The 18,385-nt window shown below is 31.1% G+C and overlaps 2 protein-coding genes across 3 annotated transcripts in view; one reads left to right on the top strand and one right to left on the bottom strand.

The window, feature by feature from the left end:
* LOC124360674 (procollagen-lysine,2-oxoglutarate 5-dioxygenase) overlaps positions 1-18,385 on the top strand; it is an 82,685-nt gene that overhangs the window by 37,674 nt on the left and 26,626 nt on the right. Inside the window, exons 8-10 of the mRNA XM_046814494.1 lie at positions 265-392; positions 860-961; positions 4,180-4,305. Coding sequence (XP_046670450.1) covers positions 265-392; positions 860-961; positions 4,180-4,305 — 356 coding nt within the window. The remainder of the gene's footprint in view (positions 1-264; positions 393-859; positions 962-4,179; positions 4,306-18,385) is intronic.
* Positions 10,366-17,808, bottom strand: LOC124360677 (immunoglobulin domain-containing protein oig-4-like). 2 transcript variants are annotated; one of them, XM_046814498.1, is made up of 4 exons: positions 17,732-17,808; positions 14,102-14,307; positions 12,824-12,973; positions 10,366-10,756 (listed from the first exon to the last, which is right to left on the bottom strand). In XM_046814498.1, exons 2-4 carry the CDS (start codon positions 14,279-14,281, stop codon positions 10,598-10,600), a joined length of 489 nt encoding a protein of 162 aa, XP_046670454.1. In that variant the 5' UTR covers positions 14,282-14,307; positions 17,732-17,808; the 3' UTR covers positions 10,366-10,597. The 2 variants fall into 2 exon arrangements, with proteins under 2 accessions (XP_046670454.1, XP_046670455.1); XM_046814499.1 differs by having other exon boundaries at positions 17,736-17,755.

Here is an 18,385-nt window from a genome sequence, read left to right as displayed (position 1 = left end):
TTTTATGAAATAACTTTTAAACTAGTAATTTTTTTTTTAAAAGAATTGTTGGATTAGTGATATTATCAGTGCTACTTTTGTTGAATAAAAATAATAAATATATTATTATTATTATTATAGTTTTTTTACTGAGTTATTATTATTATTATTATAGTTTTTTTACTGAGTTTTACTAAAATGTGTTATGTTATTGAGTTCAGTTGGTATTATGGACCAGTCAGATGGTGTACTGTGCTGTAATGAAGATGGATAAACATGTTGCAGGTGGTGCACCATAACAAAGATGTTGAACAACTTAGAGACAATATCAATGCATTTGAACAATACCTCGGAATCAAGATGATCAAAGCAGAAGATGAAATTAAGGAAGCAGATGCCAGAATGTTTGCTGTGTTAAGTTAACATAGCCATCTTAAAGGTCAAGTTAAAATTTCAAAGTAAGTTTCTTAAATATGCAAAAGTATGACTAAGGAGTTACCTCTAACACTGAAAATGAAGGACCAAAAACTTCAAGATTACTGTTAAACCACCTTTATGACAAGGGAGATTGGGTTGCCTGCAAGGACACGATTACTCGGTCATCATTTATTAGAGGAAATTCGAGATTTGTATTTGACTGTCTAAACTATCTTAATAATGTACACTGTATTTTACAGTCAATTCAAATAAATTTTGGTTAAATTAGGTAATAAGTGGTGGATACCAATTGAGTTGTAGTTATTAAAATACTCGTGTTTAATCATCAGAAGCGGCTTTACTTTACAATTTCCTGAACTATTGCTAGATTGAACAGTCTGCTAGTTTTATAGATCGACAGTATAGGTAATGTAGAGTAATACTTAATTGGTTTTTTTTTTAGGGACTATTGCATGACAAAGGAGTGTGACTACCTGCTGTCAGTAGACAGTTTTGCTCACCTGGACAATCCCAACACTCTCAAGGCTCTTATCAAGCTCAACAGGTTAGCCCTCTCAGATTTTAATATTACTTTGATACCTTTACCTCTAGATGTGCTAATAATTATCGTATTGTTGTCTGTTAAGTGTGTTTCATGTTAAATGTCAATCCAAATCAAATAATAAATCGTACTGTTTGTAAGTGCTGTAGATAGGTAGAGATTCTATCAGTTCTATCCACGTACACTTCTCAAAATAAATTAAAATAAACTAAAAATACTCCAGTAGGGATGACTTAGCTTTATTATATAAGTGCCAATAGAATCTAAACATGGTTCAACAAAGACTACTACTCATCAAATGTAATATTTTCACTCACTCCACATAGTGGAAATTTGTAATTTACATGCAATTTCTTTCTCTTAAGTGTAAAATGTTGGGCGTGTTGTAGAAAAATGTAAAAAACTAATGTGTGTGTACAGTAACAAATCAAAAATATCTTTTTAATATTATGCTAATTACAGTTATATAATAATGCTAATATAGTTATAAATATTTTACTTTGTAACACTTAATAATTTTCTCATTTTGGGAATAGGATATAAACAAACTGAGATACCAATAAACAAGTCCCTGTAACAGTTGATACATCATTCTATTCAGAAATTATATAACCACTAAATAATACATTATAAGTAAATTTTTATAATAACAAACTGTATTTACAATATGGGAAATAAAGCCATCAGTTGTTTGCCAACAGAGTTGATCAGAGTAATTTACTGTGTACACAGACAGAGGAGGAAAAAATTACATCAAATCCCAACTAAACTAGTAATAATTTCTAGATTAGTAAATTACAATAAATTGTATGAGAAGAAAAGTGACATTTTTAATAGGAAAACACCATGTTCTCAAGCCATAAAAAATATTTCAACTTGTAAGAATCAATTTCATAACAGAATTCAACAAAAATCATTATGCTTACACAACTGACATTAACAATACAAGAATGGCACAACCTTGATCCTTAGTTTCCATCTTACATAACGAAGCACTTGGCAGAGTTAATAGAGGTCAGGACTGAACTGTGACTGCACAGCAACAGCAGGAGGTGCTTACACAACTGACATTAACAACACAGCAGCAGCAGGGGGTGCTTACACAACTGACATTAACAACACAAGAATGGCACAACCTTGATCCTTAGTTTCCATCTTACATAACGAAGCACTTGGCAGAGTTAATTGAGGTCAGGACTGAACTGTGACTGCAGAGCAACATCAGAGGCTCTTTCACACCTCAGAGCAATGGCACAAGAACAGTACAGTCTTTATCCTTAGCTTCCATCTTGCATAACGAAGCACTGTGCAGAGTTAACAGAGGCCTAGGACTGAACAGTGACTATTGCACAGTTACAGTAGGAGGTGCTTACACAACTGACATTAACAACACAAGAATGGCACAACCTTGATCCTTAGTTTCCATCTTACATAACGAAGCACTTGGCAGAGTTAATTGAGGTCAGGACTGAACAGTGACTATTGCACAGTTACAGTAGGAGGTGCTTACAGACCTAGGAGCAATGACACAAGAATGGCACAGCCTTTGTCCTTGTTTCCATCTTGGTTAACGAATCACTTTGCTGATTTAACAGAGGCCAGGACTGAACTGTGACTGCACGGCAACAGCCATTTTAGGGACTCCAGGTCAACAGTATGTCCCGACACGTTGCTAGCACAGCACAGGTGTGAACGCACTCACTCGGTTTGTGGCGGAGCTGAGACGAAGATACCTGAACCAGATTATCGTGGCAGGCGGCGGGGTTACTCTTTAAATTGTGACTGTTTGAATGGAAGAGTGAATGGAATATTGTGTTAGTAAATTTTAGTTATATACGCTTTTTTTGTACTATTAAGATTTATTTTTTTTAAGAGGTTAAATGGTCTTAATTTCACCTCAATAAAGAAGTGTTTCTATTCTATTCTATAACATTACATTGTTGACGAGGCTGTACCGGTACTGTTGACTTGTTGTATAGTGTGAAAATGCCTAATAACATAGTCTTACAGTAAAAATTAACTTTGTATTATCTTACCTAATCATGTAAATAATTAAGATTTGACTATTACAAAATTATCATATTTGTATTTTTAAATGTATAAAAAGTTAATTTGACAATGATCCAGTTGAATTTCGTTCATGGAATTGGAATAGTAGCATTATGAATTAAGGAGTACAAGTAGTATGTCTCATGAGTCCAGATTTCAGTCCTGTTGCGCTCGCATATCAACAACACTCGTGAGTATACACCCACGGACGAAAGTGAAGATATTTTGAATTGAAGAATCAAACATGTGGACAAAATTAGCTAAGCTTTTATTTATAATTGTAAAGAATCTGAAAAGTTGTTTTTAATTAAGACAGAAAAAATGTTTCCATATTTATTTGAAACTCTAATCAATGCTGAAATATTTTTGGGTTTTCTAAAAATGCTGTCACAATTGAATAAGCCTTTAAACAGAAAAATCTTCCTCCAGCATTGATTTAGACTTTGGAAGAAAGTTGGTGTACATGGTTATTCAGTAATGTGTACCAGAGAATGAAAATGTAAGAAAAAACTTATATTTTAGGATTCTCATCAGTGTTCATGTTTCATCAGATAATTCCAAGATATTTGTATTAAAACCTTCAGTTACTTAATTTCATTTTTAGCTTAATATTTTTAAATACTTTGAAAATTACTTTTAACCTTGAAAGTATATATTAGTTTATGCTGGAATAACCTATTCTTACATTAATATTATCATCATATGCCTCATGTTTCTCCTTTGAAAGTAAAATAATGCTACCATTTACATTAACAAATGTTTTTAATGCTACTAATGGTCAATTCCACTTTTAGAAATTATTTGTAAATCAATGTTTACTTACAACGCTATATGTTGTTAGATCAAATTAATGCTACAACGCATTAATCAACTTCATACATATTTAAAAAGTAGGAGGCATATAGCTGTTTCCACGGCTTTGGCCTGTGAGGTGGTGGCAAGGGAAGATGTGAGGGAAAAACTGCGTACGTTTCTGCAAACATAAACTATGCACTTACCTTCCCGATAATGTTTTATACATATATATCAATGTTTTTACATATAAATGTGCAACTTAAACGCACACCTTGATGCTTCTACTGTAATCTAGTAGTATCATTTCCATTACATTTTATACCTTTTATCATTTATTTTTATTATCATCCAATTTTTACCCGTATATTACTTTGTAGAACTCTGGTGGCACCGATGTTGGTTCGACCTCATAAAGCATGGTCCAATTTCTGGGGTGCTATTACCCCGGACGGATTCTATTCTCGGTCCTTTGACTACATGGATATTGTGAATAATAACAGAAGGTAAGAAGAAACGCATTATAATTGTTTGTTATTTAGTATCTTAGCTGGTCTTCAGTGATCCAAGTCCAATTTCTGGGGTGCCATTACCCCGGACGGATTCTATTCTCGGTCCTTTGACTACATGGATATTGTGAATAATAACAGAAGGTAAGAAGAAACGCATTATAATTGTTTGTTATTTAGTATCTTAGCTGATTTTCAGTTGATCAAAGTCCAATTTTGGTACTAGTAAAACCAGATCTGACTTGAAACCTAGATTCGATGCAACTAAATAATAGGTTATACTATAAAACCTATTGTTAAATGTAGACTTAAGACGAAATGGCATATAATAATTAATTATTAATTAATGATCTTTATATTGTATGGCTCTAGGATTTACTGAAGTGTATATTAAAATTAATGTTTGGAGACTCAATCAAACAAATGTGATACATTAATGTGATCAAATAAGAAGGACTAATTGAAACTAGTCATATAGCAATAGGTGTACACAAATCAGTACATACATACCATAATTCAAGGATGGAAATAGAAATATATACATTTTAACTAGTTTTTTGTTGTCATAGCCTTCTTTCCCAAAATCTGTTACGTTGTTAGAAATTGAACATAGTCATATTTTCAGCACTTTTAAAAACCTTTAAAGAACATAAAATATTTGAAAAATTTCAAACTACCCCTGTCATAATCCAAAATTTTTAAAATATAAAAGTTATGTATTTTATCAACAAAATGTCTAGATACAACTACAACAAATTTAGATGTGAAAAATATTAGTTTAATCACCATAACACGCAGAAGAAGCATTGCACAAACATAAACATAGAAAATAAAAATCCTATAAGCGAAATATAATTTACATAAGCATGATAATCTTTTAATTTTTTATCTACACTTTATAAATAATTTAAAAAAATACAACTAAAATGCACATCTTAAGCTATGGGTAATTTGCGTACTACCGATCAGCAGTAACCGCAGCTATATGCAGTAGATAGTTCCAGTGCACAAAGATAGAAATACTAAATACAGTTTTACAAGAAAAATATTTTCAAAACAATAATTTGTTGATTGAGTCACCTATATATGGGTTTTTATTCGTGTAGTTCAAAGAAATTACATTTTCGCAATCAGTAACTTGGCAATTCCGATCAGCTTTGAATAAGTGTAGCAGCCTCATAGGGCTGCACAAACACACACACATATATATATATATAAAATATGAACTGCAAGTAAAAATATTATTTACAAAAGTACGATAATTATTAGGTTATATATTTACGGTTTGGAACATTCAAAATAAGTCAATAATACGTTTTGGCATAATTTGTGTAGATGTGTGTCTCAACCGATAATTAATGTGGATCTCCACAGATCCGAAATTCGAATCCAGTCGATCAATTCTCGAATCTTTCTTGAAGATTCAGTGGATTCGAGATTCGGCTTCGACACATCATTATTATATAGAGTATACTAGGTTAAAAGGATTTTACTGGACCCCTGTATAGTTTTACTGAAATTACAAAGCATCTATTTTTTGTGTTACAATCGTAACTAATATAAAATGTATTGTGCTGATAAGATTGCTATGAATTGAATCGAATATTATTCAAATAATTTAATTTTTATTTTGGATGTGGAGAACTAATCCATAAATAAAAGCACATAATTAATTTTGTGATGTATAATGTATAAAGCTTTCTAAGTTGGATACAAAATTTTTCACAAATAAGGTTTTTTGTTTTATCTAATTGATTTCACCCTTCAGTAAACTGTATCATTTCTGCTGTCAACAATTATACCGGTACTATAAATAAATACATAAAGAACTAGAGGATGAAGAAGCAACTTTTACTACCAAAATTAATATCAATAAATTTCCTTCCTCCTAACCCTTTGAGTGCCGTAGCTATTTTTTGCTATGTTACTCCTTTGAACTGCCAGCCTGATTTTAGTATAATTGCAAGCTTATCGGAAAAAAAACGTTTCAATAACCTCTTGACAGATTTGCATTTTTTTTTTCAAAATAAAATTTATAATATAATATGTATTATTCTTGTAAAAAATGAAATACAATATATTGTTAATATTTTGTTAGTGTACATTTTTATAAAACTTTTGAGTTTTTTATTCAAAATGTTCTTATGTATTATTTTTTAGATTTATTTTATCATAGCTGTAGCATATTTTCATGATTTTGGTTTCAAAATTCATGTATAATGTTTATATTTTTTTGCAATAAATTAATGTCAATAACAGATCATGAAACTATTTGCAATTGGCAGCAATACTAGAAACAATAAAGCAAGAAAAGCTTGTTGCTATGGAAACACCTAACATCAAAACACTGACATTATTACACTAAGACAATTTTATTGCTCACTGGTTTATGATTTGTTTTTACATCAAAACACAATTATGGAACAAAATAAACAGTGCGGTAGCCAAACACTTTATTCACACCTGACAAATTCATCGGCTGACCAACCATAACAGCATCATAGTTAATTATCATTCCAGACCTATGAGGAAGAAAACAAAAAATGGACATTAATCGAAACATGGAAACTTATCAAAATGCATCTATATGGTTACTATGATATTTTAACTTTGTACTATATAAATATTGTTAGTTAACCCTTTGGCTGCTATGCAATGATATGTCATTTTTGGTAATCGTGCTGAAAAATGCTATGCAACGATATATTATCGTACTTGGCCTTTGTTCCGAAAAATGCTATGGAACGATATTTCATTGTTGCGAATTTTTTTTTTTCAGCGCTAAATATTACGTTTATTTACACACGGATTGCGGTAAATGACAGTTGAATAAGTTTACTTTTCCTTAACCCTTTTACTGCCGGCCATTTTTTTTATTGTACCAGTCAACATTGCCAAGGAGGAAAATCACTGTTGTGCATTCATTTACAAAAAATGCTGTATCTTTTTTATTTTTCATTAGATTTGCATGAATTTTTATTTTATTTACTCGTATTTAAATGCTGTTTTTTAAATAATAAAAAGACATTTTAATTTGAAACAAACACATTATTTATTTTTAAAAATGATATAAATAAAAAATAAAAATTGTGTTTGGCATCTGATAATTTATTTTTAAAATTATACTAAAAATTATGAGCATGATATCATTATAAACTAGAGCAATTGCTTAGAACATATTACCAAATTTGAAGGTGCTACCTTGAAACATAACTGCACTATGAGGATTTTCCCAAAACTGGTAGGCCTCCTCTAGTGGAATTTGAAGGTAAACTTATCTGTGCCACATCCCCCTCACTATCTAATAACTCCTCATTATCTGATGGTAAGATACAGTCAGGATCGTCATCAGTGTCATCCACATCACTTTGATTGTCATCAATAGCCCTAACAATAATATCAGATTCGTTCTCGGCATCTGAATCTGACAAATTCTGAAGGAAATCGTCACTTAGTTCGTCTTGCACTTACTTATTGTTTCCCTCACTCACAGTAGAGTTAGATGTAACTCTTTTACTCATTTTTATCCTTGATCAACAAAAGTAACACTTCAAAAAACTTTCGATAACATTGTAAACAACAACAATGAACGAAAGATTTCAGTAACATAATCCGATCATCTGGTTTTGACAGCTGTCTAGGTAGTTCGTCAATTCTAGTCAAAGACGACAAAAATAGAAATCCAAAGTTTCTTCAAATGGCTTCTTTCATTATCCTTTGCTCCTAAACAACCAAAATACCGAATATTTTGGCATTTGAACATAACAGTAGCCAGTAACGATAAAAAAACAGACGTCCGACATATCGGACGTTGGCGTTTTCGGCAAAAATGCCGACGTCCGATATGTCGGACGTCGGCAGTAAAAGGGTTAAAAATAATAACAACACTTGTATTTGCTGGTTTTTTTTATAGTACACTAACGACAAAAACAGCTGTGATCTAGATAGCACAGAGTGTTGTATGCTCTGTGCAGTTGGAGCAGACAGCTGACAGCTGTTATTGTTATGGTTGTTCCGATGTTTATTGTTTCGTGTTTGTAAGGTTATGCGACGTTGTTTACAATCAAGTTTTATTTTATGGTTGGTTTTTTTATAGATTTAGTGAATTATGGGTGATCAAAATCGATCTAAATTTGATTAGACTTATAAGTTTTCTAGTTTCTTGACACCAATCTACATGAGGGTAAGTTTATTGTGTTTTTTTTCATTACATAAGTAAAAATCTATATTTTTGCATGAAAATTTCAATATGTACTCAAAACAACATATGGTTTTAGGTAAAAAATATATATTTAAAAAAATAAAAGTTAAATTTAATTATGTTTTTCTGTGTCAAAGTTTAAAAAAAAATAATATTTATTTATTTGTTTACATAGTTTTGTATTTCACTAAATGTATAATTTTTTTATTTTCCATACATGTATTATACTACAAAACAAAACATAAATCAATGAAATAGGTTAAAATTTGAGGAACTTATGATTTTTTTTAGTAAAACTCTACAAATTACCATTTTAGGCTTAGCACTTTTGGGATAAAATCCAATAAAAACCTGAGCAATTTTGGGATAACATGTACAAAAAATTCTTAGCAGCCAAAGGGTTAAGCTAATTTGCACCGACAATTTACTAGGTTTTTACTGCGTCTATGCCTGTGGCACTCAAAGGGTTAAATATCCATAAAAACCCCTAATATTTTTGAAAGTTATATTTTATAGAAAACAAAATATATTTTTAATAACAAACAATAGTTGTTTAGTATTTAGCTTTACTTTTTTTTAATAGACAATCAAAACAAATATTTTGTAAAATGCAACTAAATATTCTTTTGTTGTCTTTTATACAAATTTTTATCCTAAAACTATGGTATATACTTTAAAAAAATGAAGCATATGAAAACAGTAAAATTATATAAACACTACAAATACAAATTTAAATATTCATTTACCGAGATAGCTTAACATTTTATACTTCATCTAAAAGTGAATTATAGCTACTACTTTTGGATTGGTTTACCATCTATATCCTTACACGTTGTATAATATTTAAGAAAAACTGAACAAAACAAACTAGTAAATGAGTTTTGAAAAGAATATTTTGGTTATATGAAGCAAAAATATTATATTTGTCATAAAATTAGATATGGCATGTTTATCATTATTATATTAGTGTTTTTGTGAAGTTAATATTCATTTTGGAATATTTCTTCTACATAAAACACCAATGTGTTAAATATTCCATGAAAAGATAAATTAGTTATAAGTTTTTTGTTAGTTTCTTTTTTAACCCTCCCAAGTTCTAAATAAATCACTTTAACCCTTTGAGTGCAAAGCACTTTTAAGCTACCAGTCCCAAGCATTTATGACAGGTCACCTGTCTCAGTGCCAAACACTCTTGGTGTTTGTGTAACATTCAGTCAAGTAAGTCATAACAAAAAAATAAACATAATGAGATAGTAAAATTTGATAATTGTCATTGTTTTTCTCCATTTTATTAAATCCCTTTGTGTTGCAGATAATATTAAAAAATAAATAATTATCTCCAACAATCGAAACCAGGTAATGTTTACAGAAATAGTAAATATCTTTTGTACACCCCTTACTAATTCATTCAATAAGATAGTATAAACAATTGCTGTTTTAATATTAATCAACACTATTATTATTACACCTATGTAATATTATTCATATGTTTATTTAATTTTGTATTAAACCAATAATGATTTTTTCCGCATTAATCTAAAATTGTTGATATACTGCAAATCTCTTCATTTGCATTAAGATATTTAATGTACAAAATTGTTTATTTTACACAATAAAACATTCTTCTAATTACTAAAATAACTTGAAAATTAAGGAATTTAATATTCTATAAACTATTATATAATGTATAATAAGGAATAATGGTTAAGAGTAACTAAGTTCCTGTTATGTCTTAGGTGATCTCATGTGTCAAGTATCTGTTCAGTTCTAGTTCAGAGCACATGCTTGTCAGATCTTCTCATTATGTGAACCTCTTGAGTTTATTGTAAAGAATGTTTTGTTATTGAAATAATGAATTTAGATTTTTTCTAGTGTTTAATATGCCTTTGTGATATAACAAAATTTCATAACAATAAAAATTGCATTTGAATTTTTAAGTAAACATTACTTCGTACTTACAGTAAAATATAATTAATATAAAGTTCAAACTTGATTTTAACTTAATACACAAAGTGTTTGCATTGAAAATATACATCCAATCTTGGTTGAAGCAGTCTATGAATCACATAAACTGGTCCTAAACAACAATCAGTCGAAGGCGATGCTAAAGTCTGTTTTAAAGCTGCGCCGGTCGATGCTGTACATGTTGTCCGCGTAACATTCGTACACTCCTGCATCCATCTGTGTGGCAGGGTCTATCTCCAGCTTGGACTTGACCTTGTCCTTGTCAACTGGCCACTCGTGTACCTGTGAACAGTGAGTGACCTTTCCGTTGTTTACAAGACAATACCTACAAATTTTAGGAATATTTTCAAAAAATTGTACAAAACTATATGCTTTAATTCTAAATTAGTTTGGAAGAACACTGATACTTTATCTTCCGAAATAAGTGATAGCGAAACGACTTATCTAATTTTAATTGAAATGTGCAACCCTTCTATAATTGAATACATAAAAGAACATCTGAAAGTTAAAATGTAGAACGTAACATTCATTCTATATCTTCCTTAGTTATTTCAGGCTTAATATCATCATTGGGAAGACTAGCAATTATTGACTATGGTCAGAAAGAGCTTAAAAAACTGTTACTTTCATTGGTAAATTGTAATTTATGGAATGTAGCAAATGTATGGAAAATTGTATACACAAATAGATTATGAATGCGTCTATTTTCTTCTCTATTTTATGCTGCTTAGTAATATCTTTATTTAATAAAACGTAAAAGTTCTCATGGCCATACACAAGTTTTCCATTTTTAAATAATACTTATATCCAAAGTGGTATAATATTAAAAGTAAGTAGTTAAAACAAAGTATTAATACTAAAGGAAAGTTCTTTAGAGTCTAAAAGCTCCCCAGAAATATTTTTTATATTTAAGTAAGAGTTTTCCTAAATGAGAAATGTTCCCTTTCACCTAGTAGAACTGATGGTTGTAATGCAAGCCAAATTGATCATTCTTTCTAATAAACCTTAAGGGGTTGTGTTTTTCTCATCAAAATCTACTACTGTAAATTTCTCTATTAAGGTGCTGTTTTATTGTGGGATTTTGATATGTGATTTATAGAGTAATCTGCAATTATCAAATTTTGGGATTTGCTTGAATATTTGTTTTATTTGGCACCTTTAAATCACTGAAGAAACCATACAGCAAAGGTTCAATTTGAAAAAAAATAGCAGTGCCTAACAGTGGTGTTTTTGTGAAGGTTGCTCAAACATTAACATGACATACAGAGTGGAGACCCCTCCACTTCCACCACAGAGAAGAAATTAGATCATGTTTGAGAAATCGTGCACGTTGACAATCAAGTAACAATCAACGCCATGAACTAGGAATTTCAGATGGGAATGTTCACAGCGTCATTCTTCATGGAGATATAAACGTGATGTGTTTATTTGAGTATGATGCCAGAAACATTGTCACATGAAATAAAATGAGAGTAAACATATCTAGGGATTTGGTTGAAATGACTGACTGAATTGATAGTTTCATCGATAAAATTTGTAAGATGATGAGTTATAGTGCTTTCTGCTCGACTCTCAGACAAAACTTCAGACATCTGAATGAATGGAAAAACATAATCAAAGGGCAGAATAATTATGGTTGGACATTAACCACATGAAAGTAATTTTGTATGTAGAAGTGTTTTTTGTTTGTTTTTTATTCACTACTAGTTTATTTATAAAGGTAAAACTGTTAATAAAGAACTCTGTCTCTATATGTAGATTGTTAAATGACTACGAGATGAGTTTAGAAGAAAACTACAAAAAAATGGGTAACAAACGATTGGTTTTTGTTGTATGACAACGCTCCACCGCATTGTGCCCTGTTTGTGACACAGCAGATTTTTACCAAGGCAAAAATGAAATTAAAGGACGACATTCGGCTGATTCCCAACCAATGAAGTGTTGGGAAATTTAACTATCTAACTGATAGAACTTTGGAAAAATGGATTCTGGGAATGTTTTGAATGTATTAAAAGTTAAAAAATTTGCAAATTCAGATTGAGTGTACTTTGAGGGAACATTAGATAAATTCATTGTACATATTTTCAATGCATTCTTCAGTGGAATTCTTTACTCTTATCTTGTATGCACTCTCCTTTTTGTTATATACTTTGTTTGGCTAAACACAAATAGTTGCTCATAGTGTTCAAACTATATATCCTACTTTGCTTTTAATGTTTGAATTCTTAAAACTATACTTTATTACTTGTATTTTCCTATAAACATGTATGTTTTGTTATTTTCCTTAAATTTCTGCGTTTTTTAATATAATACAATGCAGTACTAGTGGTAGTATATAAAATAACGTACATGCAGATAGAGATGGGAGTAGAGCTCAATGCCATCCTTGTACCAAGTGATGTGAGGTCTAGGAGTGCCTCTCGCCACACACAGGAAGGCTATCTTGTGTCCCAGTACATACTCAAAGTCAAAGTGTGACGCCTGTAGAATCTTTGCACCCTGAAATCAAACGCCTAACTTACTAAAGGAGGTGTGTTTTTTGTTTGAAAACTAAACTTGCTTTATCTATGCTGTGAAAAATGTATTTATAATTCATTCACTTAAATTGTTACACCATCTCAGTTTTAGTGTAATATTTGTTAAGTGAAGATAGCTCTCTACTGCAAGGCCGAAAGATTTTAATTGTGTTAGCAATTTTTGTCACATGGTGTGAACGAGAAAAGTTAAATAATTGATTGTCATTATTTATTGTTTTTATTTTGACAATATGACTAAAAACTACACTAGATGTTGAGAAAAGTGGTGTGGTCCTCAAATGGTTAAATATATCTTACCTAACGTATAAAATAAATAAGGTGAAATTTGTTGAAACATGTAAAGGTTATGAACTATAACTTAATGTCAGGATCATAAGCTGTATTACCCAATAGCTTGTCAAATAAAAACAAACTAAATACAGCGTAATTGCACTAACTCACTAGACACTGTTAGTTTCTGAAGTTAATACATAATAGACAATAGTATAATGGTCTAATGTTAGCAATGCAAGAGTCTCACTAATCCACACCCCTTTGATCATAACATCCACTTAATGTGTCTATACTTAAAGAGTCTTCATTATAGTATTAAAACTTTTTGTGCTTAATCCGTATCTATATTCAGAAAACAATTACAAACATAATATATTATTTATTAACTATGTTATGGTATTTCGTATTATGCTTATATAACTTTGTTTTTAGGAAAGTATCTCACTCACGAGTCATTTTGTCTGTTTTCCGGAGTTGATACATATACTGGAAACAATTTTGTTTGCTTTAAGTTTGTGCTTTATTTGATACATTTATTAGTGATAGGCTTAAAATACAAGCCTAGTTTTTAGCATTGAGACTGGACAGTGATGTTTGGTATATAAATATCAATTGTAATAATTGATTCATCTAAAAATTATTTTACATACATACTGCTGCTGTTGCTTTGGTTTAATTCTGACATTAGGAGGCTTTGTTTCACTGAGTCAAAACTTTACTTTATTTTAAACAACATTATTCTAATATAATTCTTACATAGTAGTAAATTAATTATGATAGTACAAATATTTAAGAGGAGTTTAAGCAAGCAACTTACGTTGTTGTTATTGTAATATTGGTCACTTTCTGGATCTCGGTACTTGCCAGTGATGGGTAGGCCGATCTGTACTCTACTCTTGGTGCGACCGCGGGCCCTGCCACGACGTGCAGACACAGGTACTAGCATGCAGATGGCACTCAGCAATAAAACAGCTGACAGCACAGTACGCACATCCATACTGTGACCGGCACCTCTCTTACATACTGTTATACCAACACCACAGTCTAATCAGTAGTAATTCCATCAGGGTGCAATCAGTAGTTAGATATGAGTACATTATGAGATGAGATGACTGCTACAGGACTGTTAACTTTTGTGTACTGCGCATAATACTAAGAATACAGTTAAGTTTTTAAGTTCTGCAGAACTCTTTGTGCAGGATCTCCCAAAAATAATGCCAGTATTTTTAACAGCCGTTACTTAAAAACTATTCAAGATAACTAAATGATTTAAACTTCAAATTGGAGTTTTGTTTTTCGTGTAGCATGGGAGGAAACATTGACCTTGGCATATGCAGAACAGATGCGCAGTGACAGTCCGCTGCTGTGACATGCCTGGTGCAAGTCCTGAGTACGATGTTTATGGCACAACAGAAGGCACAGTGTATTCTGTGGTATGGAGAATTGAAATTGATTGTTGGTATATAGCATCGGTTTAGAGTTTTGTATCAAGGCCAAAATTTACCAGATGATACAGCTATTCATCGCTGGTTTAACCTGTTTTGTAAAACAGAAAGTGTGTTGAAAGGACATTCAGTTGGTTAGCTAAAAACAAGTGATGACAAAATCTAAGAAATCCGACATTGTGATGAAGAACGAGTGATTTTGATGCAAGACAGCGTCTTGCCTCATTAACTTCGGGAAGTGCACGTCACACTTAACAACAGGTTTCCAAATGGTTGGATAGGCAGGGGTGCGCTCATTTCCTGGTCTCCCAGGAGTCCGGATTTAACCCCTTTGGACTTTTTTGTGGGTTTACATAAAGAACATTGTTTATGCTGTAAATATTCTTGATTTGTCATATCTAGTGGGTGAATTTCAGAAGCAATCACATTAACATCCGAGACACTTGTTGATAAAATCGAATTTCACTTTGATATCTGCAAAGCAACAAACTGAGCTGACATCAAAACGTATGAGGATATGAAAACAAAATTTGTTCTTTTCTCTTCAATTTGACATTTAAATCATCCAGTTATCTTGAACCGTTTTCAAGTAACGTCCATAGTTTTTTTTTATTCTTGATAAAATTTCAAGGCCTTCTTATGTAAGATTGGCTCACTAATTGACATGCCTTTCTCTCCTTTTTGACGAAACCAAATGGAAAGTGCTTCGTTTACCTCATTAAAGTCACTTTCCTGCATACTTATCCTTTCTTTCAATGTTTCGGTACACATTTTATTCATAATCATATATTTATTAACACTCTTATGACTCGATTTCCGTCCGCTTCTTCTTCCAGCCTCCAACCGTACTTTTTTCAACTCAAAAGTCCTTAGCCACTGCATTGATACCATTATCCAGTGTCTTTCATGCCTATAACTTTTGCTCCATAGACAAGTACTTGTTTTCTTTTAACGGGAGAAGCCATCACAGAGTTCTTCCAGCACTCTAGCATGCACAAACTTTGAAACAGCTCTGAACAATACAGTAGACGCAGTCACTCACACAGAGTTGCGCAATGTGGGAAACAAATCAACTGGTTGGCTTCAGGTTGAAAACAACTAAGCCACTGGTACCAGACACGTGGTGGGAGAACGCGAGAGCTAGACCAAGTACTGCGGGACCTACAACGAGTCTGTGCGAGGAGTTTTTATACTCTTCCAGGTGTGTGGCCGAGTAAACCGGACTGCCGGGTTATCAAGTGCCGAGTTTTTAGGACCTCACATTAGTAACTTCTATAATAGCAAGCCATTTTGGTCAATATGCAAGGGGTTTTTTATCTCTTATAAAATATACATGCAACAGTATAATTTTTATGTATAATTTTCCCCCAAACTATGCAGAAATTGAATATTTCACTGGAACAAATTTTAGCACTCATTTAAATAAATACCTTGCAAGAACTAGTGGGTCCCAAGCAATTTCAGTGCAAAAACACAATTAATCGAGTTCCCTAGCTGTGTATCAAAATTTGTCTGTAACAAAATAAACTAGCCAAAAGCAAGTATTTATCACTCTATAACAAAATATGAAACATTGTTTACAAATATATCAATCAATCAATAAATCGTCTAGATCATCATCATCATCATGTACATCTTATTTCAACATATACCAAAAAGTCTTAGTGCAGGAAAAAGAAAATGCAAGAAACTTTGAATTGCAAAAATATACAAATTAGGTAGAAATTTTTCATACACATGTCGGTATTTCTTTATAAATTTGTTATTGCAAAACCAATAATTTTATCAGATGGTATAAAAATTAATAATAATATAATATTAAAGCTTTGCACTGATATATAATAAGTGTTGTAAATGTTTATTCCTACTTGAACAAAAGTTAAAACATTGATGAAAAATACCACAGTGCAAATATACAAATATTTTATAGTTAGAAATTATTTGAAAAGCATATAAAATAAATTATACAAAAAACTAACACAATATACATTATGTACTATATACCCTGTTTTATTATTAAATATATGTTAGTTTCGTCCTAAAAAATTTGATATATTCAAATGTTGTAGTTGGTCAAAAACAAAAACTAGTTATAAGTTGCTGTACATTGTAAAGAAGTGTCCATACAGACACTAGGAAACTTCGCTATACATTTCAATAAAACCTCTAGGCTTTTAACTAAACACTACAATTTTAACAACACTAATTCACTTTATAAAATACAGGGCATATTAATTTTCCCTACTTTTACTTATATGGTGGTTGACTGTGCGTTTCAGTTGACTGTTTACTTGTGCCCGTGGTATTAAATCTCACCAGAGCAGCAGGAAGGTGTCTTCTTGACACAGAACTGCGCTGTACTGTTATTGTACTGAACACTAATTCATCTATGATATTTCTTGTAAAATTGTATAAATCGATATTAAACTAAAAATATTCTAATAAAAACACAGTTGTAGAACAAGAAATTACTAAATTATATAAGCATTGTGTAATATATTCTGCCTGTGTGATGGAATAAATGAACAAAACTGAATACTAAAATGTTATTATAAAATATTATTTATTTCTTATGTATTTATAGTTTTATTTTGAGTTTATTTTTAATCCTTATATTAGCCAATTTCTGTTATTTTGTAATTTAATTTTTAAATATAGCAATCAACGATATTCCGGCTTTGTCACCTGAATTTTAGCCAATGATTCAATATTTACACTGGATTTGATGTCATCCAGCTAACACAGTGTGTTTTTTTTAGGTACATTTAACTATTTAATATAGATTAGAGTGAATAATAATCTCAAAATTGTATTATTGTTCCTTAGCTGTGTAACAATGTGATGATGGCTATTTGTAGTTATTAAAATGAGAGATCAACAGATAGTGTTGTAATATTACCATAGTGAGTTGGAATTAGATATCAAAGTTAAACAAATATATGAAATGTATAGAAATGTGCAATTAAAAAGATTTTCTGTATTTAATAAATAAGAAGACTTACCTACAGGTGCTGTAGGAGAGTCACAAGGCTAATTTGGAATGGAGAATGGACGAGGGTCCTGGGTAATAGATCTCCCCTCACCTAATGGGGGGCTTCCTGACAAGCGACAATTGTCACACATGCCCGTCCATGTGACTGCCAACCACATATACAAGTAGATGCGTATTTGGAGGAATAGACAAAATTTCAGGAATCACCAAAACTTTAGAGTATAATTTGATCAGAATGAGATTATATTTGTTGTAGGGGATGGAACAGTACTTTAGTAACTACCTTAGTAACCTTAGTAGTATTGACTATTTACACTTGTTTGTAATGTTTTATAACAATAAAAAATTTAGGGACCTGTTTTAAAATTTGTGGAAACAATTTCCTTTTATTAGAAATTTGGTATTAGTATTTTGATAAGGGAGTTTTAATGCTAGCAATATGTATTAGAACTCTATTACACATTTATTTTATAAAAACTAATATTTGCTACTTATTAAGTAATTTTGAACAAACTTTTGATTCTTCCCAAGATTGTAGGGTATAATTTTGAGTGATATTGAGCCCAGCGACCAAACAAGTCATTGGAATTTTTTAAATTGATTTTAGAAGGGGAAAATATGAGAATTTTGGTCTTCAAAATAATTTGTTATATTTGTTATATTT

Source organism: Homalodisca vitripennis, chromosome 4 (genome assembly GCF_021130785.1).
Source record: "Homalodisca vitripennis isolate AUS2020 chromosome 4, UT_GWSS_2.1, whole genome shotgun sequence".
In the NCBI taxonomy this organism is placed as follows: Eukaryota; Metazoa; Arthropoda; class Insecta; order Hemiptera; family Cicadellidae; genus Homalodisca; species Homalodisca vitripennis.
The sequence above is the reverse complement of the archived record's forward strand: the minus strand, read 5'-3'. Positions and strand labels throughout refer to the sequence as shown.